The 11,133-nt window shown below is 34.5% G+C and overlaps 1 protein-coding gene across 1 annotated transcript in view; it reads right to left on the reverse strand.

The window, feature by feature from the left end:
* Positions 1-11,133, reverse strand: part of ATRX (ATRX chromatin remodeler) — a 474,500-nt gene that overhangs the window by 235,721 nt on the left and 227,646 nt on the right. Inside the window, exons 22-24 of the mRNA XM_007957255.2 lie at positions 11,042-11,131; positions 9,359-9,534; positions 7,956-8,073 (exon numbers count right to left, since the gene is read on the reverse strand). Coding sequence (XP_007955446.1) covers positions 7,956-8,073; positions 9,359-9,534; positions 11,042-11,131 — 384 coding nt within the window. The remainder of the gene's footprint in view (positions 1-7,955; positions 8,074-9,358; positions 9,535-11,041; positions 11,132-11,133) is intronic.

Below are 11,133 nucleotides of genomic sequence, written 5' to 3' on the forward strand. Positions count from 1 at the left end.
AACATTATAAATATTCAATGTAATCTACTGCATAAATAAAACAAAGGAAAAAAATCCACATGGTTATATCAGTTGGTCGAGAAAAGGTACTTGATAAAACCCAACACCCATTCTTAATTAAAAACACTCAGCAAAATAAGAAAAGAAGAGAAATTCCTCATCATAATTAAGTACACAAAACCAACGGCCAACAGTACTCTCACTGGAGAAGGACTGAAAACATTCACCTTGTGAAGGGGAATCACCCAAGGATACCCTTTATTACCAGGTAGATCCAACTATATTGGTAGTCCTAGCAAGAGTCCTAAGGCAAGAAAGAGAAATAAACAGCAGCCAAATTGATAAAGAAGTAAAACTACCTCCATTTCCAAATGATATGATCCTCTACATAAAAAATCCTAGACGCCCAACAAGAAAAATACTGGAAGTCACAGGATTTAGCAAAGTGGCAGGGTACAAGATCAACATGAAAAATTACATTTCTCTAGTCAGAATCAACTTGATGGCAGTGAAGTTTTTTTTTTTTTTAAGGTTTACACTAACAAAAAGAACTTTGAAAAGGAATTGGGAAAACATTAACATTTACAATAACCATCCAAAATATGAGGTACTTAGGAATAAATCCAACAAGACACACAAAAAAACTACAAAACATTACTAAAAGAAACCAAAAGATATCTATATAAATGGAATAATGTACCATTCTTATGGATAGGATGACTTAACATTGTAAAAATGACAAAACAACCCACAGCAATCATAATGCAATTTTGAAACAGACTCCATCATCTTTCTATAAAAAGATAGAAAAAGTAATCAACAAATTCATAAGGAAAGTAAAGAGACCCTAGATAAGCAAACTATTATTAAAGAAGAACAAAGTAGGATGACTCACACTGCCCGATCTCAAAATCTATACAACACCAATATTCAAAACATCCTTGTATTGAAATAACAGACACATAAACCAATGGAACATAATTGAGATCCCAGTAATAAATCCATCTACCTATGGTGGGTTGATTTTGACAAAGGGCTGAAACCCTTTAAATGCGGTAGACTTTTTTTTTTTTTTAAACAAATGGTGCGGAAAACAGAGTATCTATTTGCAAAAAAATGAAACAGGATCCATATCCCTCATCACACACAAAACACTAACTCTAAATATAGAATTTGAAACAATAAACATCATCAAAGACAAAACAGCTGAAAACTTATTGGGGTTCTAATATATAGCATAAATACACATAGCATAAATGAAATCAAAACATAACTAAAAAGCCAAAGGGCAGAAGACAAACTAGAAAACTGGGACCTAAATCAAAATTAAACACTTTTGTGAAACAAAATAGACTTCACCAAAAATGTAAAAAGAGAACTTACAGACTGGGGAAAAATTATTGGCAATGATATATTGGACAAGAAACTAATCTCCAGAATTTTTAGAAACATTTAACCCCTCACCAACAAATGGACAAACAATCCAATTAAGAAATGGGCAGGGACATACAATTCACCACAGAAGATATTCAGGCAGCTAATGAACACTGGAAGAAATTCTTGCAATCATCAGCCATTAAAGAGATGCAAATCAAAACAACAATGAAATACCATCTCACCCCATCAATAACAGCAAAGTTCACCAAGACATTAAATAGCAAATGCTGGTGAGGATGGGGAGAGCCTGGGACTCTTATAAACTCCTGGTGGGACTGTAAAATGACACAACCACTGTGGAAAATGGTATGGTGATTCCTTAAAAAGTTTGAAATAGAAATACAATTTGGTCCTGCAACCCACTACCAGGAATATATCCCAGAAAAATAACAGCTGTGCAGGAATAGATATATGCAAACCCATTCATAACTGCAGAAAGATGGAAAGAACCTAAGTGCTCATCAATGGAAGAATGGATAAACAAATTATGGTACATACACACAATGGAATATTACACAGTATTAAAGAATATGACAAATCTGCAAAAGATCTCATAACATGGATACACCTATAGAATGCTTTGATAAGTGAACTCACAGTGACCACTCCTTGGGTTTCTGAGGCACAATGTCTATGGAAGTAGATTGCCCAATCTTCCTTCTGAGGAGTGGCTGGTGGGTTTGAAGCAACAGGCTTATTTGTTAGCAGTCAAATGCCTTAGGCACTATGCCACCAGAACAACTAAGTGAAATTAGTCAATCACAAAAGGACAAATATTGCATGAGACCACTACAATAAAATAGCAAGAAACATTTTATAACCAGAAACAATCATTTTTCCAAACTGCCAGGCAGGGAAGGGAAGGCAAATCACTAACTGGATTGTAGACACATATTAACTTTGGTTAAGGGAAAGGGAAGATACAATAAGGGGGAGAACAGCACAAAATGATCAAGGCAAAGGAAGACGTTGGGAAGGAACCAAGAGTTAAAGGCAACAACAGCAAACACTATTACTTACATAATGTTACAATAACAGTAATAACCGGAATCTACAATGGGGTAGGATACACAGACATTCAAGATGAACAAGGGTGGGAAGACAAATGGAAATACATTCACAAATATATAAAGGTTAGAGGATATATCTACATATTTACTTATATATGCTGCAAGTATATCCATGAATACAAGGAGCAAAGTTATGAAAACTTCTTAGACATAACCAAACACCTTAAGTGAATAAGTCATAGGCACAGGGGCTCAGAATCATAGTCTCCAGTCCACAAAGACAATGTTCTACATCCTACTTGGATGAATAATGATTGGGGTTAAAAGCTTGTAAGCAACCATCTCAGTTTCAACTACTGGTCTCTTGGCACCTGGAGCAAAGAAGAGTGAATATAATCAAAGACACAAGGAAATATTAGTCCAAAGAACTAATGGACCACAAGAACCTCAACTTCCATAACCATGAGATCAGAATTAAATGGTGCCTGGATACTACGGAACTCTACTCTGAAAAGGATCAAAATAGGAGGTCCCAGAGAGAATGGGTGAAAAATATGGAATAAAACTTGAAATCATAAAAAAAAGACCAGGGTAACACCCTTGATAGTCTATAGGCTTTAGACAAATATAAGGCCAGGAAGAGAACTCAAAACTTTCAGCCAAATGTAGATGGGCCTTTAAGATGACAGTAATACCAGAAAGTGTGTGCTCATTGGATCAATTAAACATAAGATAACAAAAGGGCAGCATTTGCCCAGGATAAAGCTAAAAAGACAGGAATGAAAGGAAAGAAAGATGAAGGGGAATGCTAAACAGAGGGAGGAAGTGCTATTACCTTGTGGGGATTGCAAGGAATGTAACAAAACATGAATGAACTACTGAATGGAAAACCATTTTGCTCTGTAAATTTTCACCCAAATCACAATTTAAAATAAATAAATAGAAGGAGTATCATAGGGCAGTTAGTTTCCAGAGAAGTTAACATTAAAGGTAACAAACTGGTGAGATCATAGTCATGGAAGCCTTTGTTACCTCCCTTACAGATGGTTGTGATTTTTTTTTAACTCCTATTAAATTTCAGGTGCGATAGACTTGGTATGAAAATCAAACTGAATACTGTCTTAGTTATCTAGTGCTGCTATAACAGAAATAACATAACTGGATGACTTGGAAAAAACCAGAAATTTATTCTCTCACAGTTTTGGAAGCTAGAAGTCCAAATTTAGTGCTCCAGCTCTACAGAAGGACCTTCTCTATCAGCTGTGGAGGAAGATCCTTCTGTCTATTCAACATGTGGGGGCCCAGTTTCCCTTGGAAATCTCCATGTGTCTTCTCATCAACCTTTCCCTGGGTCTGCTGTTGTTGTTGTTATGTGCCATCGAGTCAGACCCGACTCCTAGCGACCCCTCCTTGGGTTTTCGAGGCAGTATCACTACGGAAGTAGATTGCCCCATCTTCCTCCCTGGGTCTACGAGATTCTCAATGCAGGGACACTGGGTCCAAAGGATGCACTCCACTGCTGGTATTTCTTTCTTGGTGATACTGAGGTTTTTCCACCTCTGCTCACATGTTTAATCTCTTTTATATATCAAAAGAGATTAATTCAAGATACAACCTCATCCTTTGGCTTGCATGCTGCCTCATCTATAGCTTGGTTTAAAAAGACTTCAGGGGATATTTTTGGTTTAAGGTTTAAAGATTATCTCAAGGCAATAGCTTAAGGTGTCCATCCACTCTCCATAGCTCTATTGTCATTGTGATGAGTGGAGTTAGTCAATCATGAGAATTCTATGAGAATTTGAAATTCTCTTTTGCTTTTCCTCCTTTTGATCAGGATTCTTCTAAAGAATTTCCTATTCCTAACTTTACTTCCTTTCCTGCTCCAGGTGAATGGAGACCGATTGTTGTGCCTTTGATGGCTGCTTGCCAGTTTTTAAGACCCCAGGCATGAAGCAATGAACTAGGAAGTAAACAGAAGCATGAAATATGTTACTAGGCCAATTAACTGGGATGTCCCATGAAAGCATAACCCTAAACCTCCAAACCAAGAAACAAATCCAAAGAGGTGTTTGATTGTACAAAGGCAACCTCAGTGGTTATTTTTTTGTGGCTGTTGTTATTAACACACATTTTCACCAATTCGAATTTATAGGTTTACAACTTATTGACAGGAATTATAATTGGCTGTGCAACCTACCTGTCCTCAATGGAATTTTTCCATCACCATAGAATGAAACACCAGACTCCTTAAACAGTAACCATCACCTTTCCCCTCCCTCCTGTCCCTAGTAACCATTAATAACTTTGGTCTTCATTTATTTGTCTGTTCACATCTTTTTATGTAAATGAGATCATACAATATTTGGACTTTAGTGATTTACTAACTCCACTCATCACAATGACTTTAAGCTTCATCCATATTATAGTATGTTACAGTATGTCACTTCCCCTACTGGCTCAGTAGGATTCCATTGTATATAAAGGCATACCTTGTTTTATTACACCTCATTTTGCTGAACTTCTCAGATATTGTATTTTTCACAAATTGAAGGTATGTGACAATCTTGCATCAAGCAATTCTATTGGTGTTATTTTTCCAACAGTATGTGCTCACTTTATGTCTCTGTGTCACAATTTGGGTAACTCTAACAATATTTCAAACTTCTAGATATACTAAAACATCTTTATCAAAGTAATACAGAAATAATAATAATGTGTTGGTGCATGTTGTAAAGCAGTGCCAGCTCTGGTGGCGTAGTGCCTAAAGCATTTGACTACTAACTAACCAGAAGGCTGGAGGTTCAAACCCACTAGCCACTCCCTGGAAGGAAGATTGGGCTACCTATTTCCATAGAGATACCACCTCAGAAACCCAAGGAGGGGTCACTATGCGTCAGAATCAACTCAATGGCAGTAAGTGAGTGATTGTACACTTAATAGATTACAGTATAGCACCAGTATGACTTTTATATACTCTAAAAAATCAAAAACCAAATTCACTGCTATCAAGTCAACTCAACTCACAGCAACCCCTCCTTGGGTCTCTGAGGTGGTATCTCTACAGTAATAGGTTACACAATCTTCCTTCCAAGGAGTGGCTGGGGGGTTTGAACCACCAGCCTTCTGGTTAGCAGTCAAATGCCTTAGGCACTACACCACCAGAGCTCCTTTATATATTCTAGAAAACCAAAAACTTAATATGACTCATGTTATTGCAATATTCATTTTATTTTGATGGTCTGGAAGCAAACCCACAATACATCTGCAGTGTGCCTGAATGTTTATATTTATATAAATTTATATAACCATAATAAAATTTAAAAAGAAACAATGGAATTATATATCTCACACCTTCTGAGTAATAATACAAATGAAAATGTGTGCCTGAACAGAAGTGATTTTCTTCCAAATATCAACAATACTACTTTTATGTCAGCACAAGGAATAATTACATAAATTACTGACATTCAAATCATGTTTTCCCCAAAGCAGAAAAATATCTGCAGATCATTATCATTATTCTACTCTCTAAAATATGCTACTCTCACAAGACAGTATCAATTTAGCTATTATTAAGTATCATATTAATATTTTTGTATACCCTCTTTTTTGATAATTATTGTTTCACAAAATGAGCTAAAGGCTTCCTTCTAACCTGTATCCCCATACATGAACCTGGCACTTCTCTTGGGGAAAGGCCTCAGAATAAAGTGAACAAGTAATAAGTCAAACTCCTAACCAAAAGACAACTATAAACCTACTCCTCACTTAGTAACTATCTTGTTAATTGACAGTCTGCATTTACCACAACAGTAAAAAATCTACTATTTTACTACTTTACTTTAACAACATACACTTGGCAGCAATGGACAGTGGGGTGCAAGGAGAGAGCAACACTGGTTGTGACAGTTAAGATTATGGGTCAATTTGGCTGAGCCATGATCTTCACTGGTTTGTCAGTTATATAAGAATGTAATTTGGCAGTTATGTAATGATACAATCATCCTTCATTGTCACATAATGCCAATTTTTGCATAATTGCCTGTTCTTTGGAACCTAACCATGTTAATAAGAGTGGGTTTTTTTGCTCTGTGAATACAAAAAACATCAGAGAATTCACACAATTACATACCTTTCATGATGATAAAAACAATTCCTATGTACGATATTTTAATAAGTAGACAGAAAAAGATAAGAAATAAATTAAAATTTTTTCATAATCAAATCAACCAGAAAATAACTTCTATTAATATTTTGGTGCATTTCAAGCATTTGTCTGTACTTTTACTATAAAATGGGAAGCATATTATATATCGGCTTTGTATTTTGCCTTTTATTTCTTCAACCTTTGTCAATTTATTAATTCAGAAATGAACTCATGAATTTAACTTACATGTGCTTTATTTTTAGTGTGGCTGAATTTGTTTTAATATCCTGAAAGTTTATATAGGTTCTTTTATGGATTTTTTTCACATATTTTTCTAAAATACCAGCTCTTTACATATCAAGAGCATTAGTCATAAATACTATATATGTTTTTTCACCAGTTTATTCCTTACCTTAGCCAGATTTGAATTCTGGTCAATATGCCTCATGCACAGCTACCACTTGCGTGTTGCTATGATATAAATAGGTTTCAGTGGAGGCTCTACACTAAGATGGACTAGGAAGGAGGACCTACCAATATACTCCAAAAAATCAGCCAATAAAATCTCTGTGGATTACAACACTCCGATCCACAACCCATTTTGGGGAAGGCACAAAACCAGACAATGTTTTATTTCATTTTACATAGAGTCTCCCTGAGTTGGCAGTCAACTTGACAGTAGCTAACAACAACATTTCTTGACTTTTAATTTTATTTTAACAGTATTAGTGGGATAGTTATGGTGCTGTGGTATAGTGGGAAAGGCATTTGGCTGCTAACCAGAAAGTCAGTGATTCAAACCCACCAGCTGCTCCATGGAAGGAGGATGGGAAGATTTACTTTCAAAAAGATTTACAGCCTCAGAAACCCAATGGGGGTCATCATGAGTAAGAATCAACTCAATGACAGTGAGGTTGGCTTTGGTTTAGTGGGATATTTAATTGAAAATAATTTGTGCTTACACAAAATAAGTATATCCATGTTATTCAAATGTAAAATTGGAAAGAAACAACTGACATTGTAAAATTCAATTCCAACTCATAGAAACCACTCTTTGGGTTTCTGAGGTAGTATCTCTATGGAAGTAGATTGCCCAGTCTTCCTTCCGAGGAGTGGCTGATGGGTTTGAACCACCAGCCTTCTGATTAGCAGTCAAATGCCTTAGGCACTACACCACTAGAAACCAAACCAAACTCACTTCTGTGCACTTGGATCCAACTAATAACAACCCCTCCTTGGGTTTCTGAGGCAGTATCATTATGCCACTGGAGCGCCCAGTAAAATTAAACAAACAGTATTCTCCAGTAAAAGAACAGTTTTATAGATGAATATAAAAACAACAAACTAAGTATATCTGTTACCTGTTAAGTGATCTAAGTAGTACTGATAGAGCTTGCATTGAATGGGAGTCATTCTCACAGCTAACACATATTCATGTTTTGGAGGCAAGAACTTTGTTAATGCTGTATAATCTTTCCTCTATAATTAACAAGAAAGAGAATGAAATTAAATTAATGACAGAAATTATCTGCTCTAAGAATTTCCATTGCTAACAACTGAAAGATTTTATAAATAAATATACTGAACACATATAAAACTATTTAAGCATATTAACCCTCTTAAGTACAAATGACCCACATATGATTGTAGTTAATATACTCTACATGACTGCAAAATATGGTATACCAGTAAAAAGATATTGCAACACATGAGCTAAATGTTAAAGTCATAGTACCACGTAAGTAATTTATATATTCAAAACAGTTATTACACAGGAAAAGAAAAAAAGATATAGAGAGGGTATAGTAGATAATGTCAGGATAAGACTTGTTTAATCATACACTAAAACCTATGAAACAATGCCTAATGCAGTCTGGTTGCCCACTGCATAAGATATGCCAAGAGATAATGTATAACTTCAGGAGGAATGTCTGTCCAATTGTGAAAGCAAGCCATGTATAAAAGCACTCTCGAAATTATTTTATTCCACAGAAAGAAAAAAAAGACAGCATTAATATGCTAGACACAAATAAATACTTAAAAAAAATGCCTGGGTAGTAGCAGCAATACAGAAAAAGAGTATTTACAGTTTCTATAACCAACCTAACCTACAAGGATGCCAGTATATGTAGACAAAAGAAAGCCTTGCCTCATTTGTTTAACATGTTTGTATTTATCATTAGGATCTAATGTCTGAAGAAAACACACAGATATTAACATCTATTAATTCCTATACATATTTAACTATGCAATAATGTAAGTTCATGGAAGATTCATACTTAAACAACACAACCGTTTCAGATTATTGTATAGACTTGAAAGCAGTGAAACTATTTCTTCAGGCTTACTTTTAAAATGGTTCCCTTCTAATCCATTATGGCCTTTACTACAACCACTCCAAATAACTGATGTCTAGAATATTACAGAACTAGGGTGACCATGGGTATTTCTTAACCATAATAGTTATGTTCCTCTCAAATATTCCATTATCTTAAGGCTGAAGAACATCTAAACCTTAACTTATAAAAATGTGAAGCCTTATGCTTAGCAAACAAATTAATCAATCATGTGCTTTTTTTTTAATGCAAAGTTCAGTGCTGCATAAACTTGTAGAAAATGCAAGGAGAACTAAGTGTAAAACTACACACTGAAAAAAGAGGAAAGAAATTATAAAATAATTTAAGCTTAAACTCTGAAAACATTTAAGGATGGCAATATTAGAAAGCAATAGTATTTTATTGCTATGGAACATATTTATTTATACCTGAACACATCCAGCTAACATCTCATAGAGAATATGAGCACGTTTTTTCATCACTCTGACATCTACCATGGTAGAATCAGCACATTGACCATTTTGGATTGGATTTATAAATCTATTTCTGAACTCCTTAATGGATCCAAGCAAATTTTCTTTGATAAAATTAACCATGCAATGATCTAAGAGAGAAGAGATTAATTCATTAAAAACTGGTTAAAACAGCTTAGAAAATTTTTATGATGAAATGTTCCTTTTAAAAATGCATGTCATAGAAGCATTAGAATTATGCTAAAAAGAAAAAATAACAAACACTATAAAATAAACTTTGTTTCATCTAGAACTGATTTGCCTAAACAAGAGAAGAAACTGAAATAAAAATCGTCACTATAAAAATACTAGATAGGAATATTTAGAAAAAGACCTATGGCTATTTTATTTTCACTATTCTTTGTAAAAACCTATTCCACTACCCTTGAGTAGATTTCAGGTCATACAACCTTGTAAGACAGAGTAGAACTATCCCCTAGTGTTTCCAAGGCTGTAAATCTTTAGGAAAACAGACTGCCACATCTTTCTCTCATGGAGCAAGTGGCTGCTGGATTTGCACCACAAACCCTTTGGTTACCACTCAAGTGATTTAACCATGGCACCATCAAGGTACCTAATATTCCTTATAACAGATTTTAACTAAAATACAACTGTTCTGTAACTGTAACCATATTGTTATGGTCAGTGAGGTATCTTGGGAAACAAACTTAAATGAGGAATCAATACAGTAAAAATAAATAATAAGCTACTATACCAAAATAATATTAACTGATTCAATTTGAGATGGTCTTAAAAGAACTACCAATTCCCCTACACTATAGGTATGACAACGTAAAATATTACTTCTTATAAGTGTATTAACAGAACAAAAAAGTGGGAAACTGGCACAGATGATAATAAAGATAAATATTCAATAAAGTGAAATAATAACCAGTATTACAAACAGAAAACAACCAAGTTAATATGAATATACTCAAGAAATGGAGCAATCATCAAAATAACAACAACAACAACAAAAAAAAAACCACCTATTATTACAAAGGGGAAAAAAGAAAAATGGAAGGTTTATTTTAATGAGAATTTCAAAGTGTTGCTTCCTGAATAATCTCATTTTCCTGACTCAGTTTCATCAACATATACAAAGCTGAGAGAAACTCACGAATCACAAAGTCTGTCCTCAGTATCAACAAATTCTATCCTCCCTTGGCAACAGGGCTCTCCTTCTCCCATATTCACCTTTGTGAAACATACATGTTTGGTATTTCTTTTTTTATTTCCTATCAGGACCTCCCTAAAACTTGGATATATTTCCTAAAAATATCTTCTGAACAACAACATGGTATGTATGTATACTTGTTAAAGTCAATAATTTAAGACTTCTTTTACAATTTTAAAACATTACAAATTCTACATTTATATTTGAATATTAACAATAGTACATCCTTACACTGTGGTTTACCACTCACTTTAGTAAAGTATCCCACTTGAAAAGTATTTTCAGACAGTAGACTACCATGGACCTATGTAGATTATACTCAGAAACAATAGGAAATAGAAGAAATGTGAATTGTAAAGTCACAAAAATGTATCTAAATCAGTATCAATGCTGTATAGTATAATGGCAGATATTTAACTCACATTCAATTAGGTTATTTTGAAGTGGCGTTCCTGTTAAAATAATCCTCCTTCTGGATCGAATAGAATTCATAGCTTTTGAAACAGCAGATGCT

Source organism: Orycteropus afer, unplaced genomic scaffold (assembly GCF_000298275.1).
Source record: "Orycteropus afer afer isolate SDZICR_OR568_19922 unplaced genomic scaffold, OryAfe1.0 scaffold00723, whole genome shotgun sequence".
Classification (NCBI taxonomy): Eukaryota; Metazoa; Chordata; class Mammalia; order Tubulidentata; family Orycteropodidae; genus Orycteropus; species Orycteropus afer.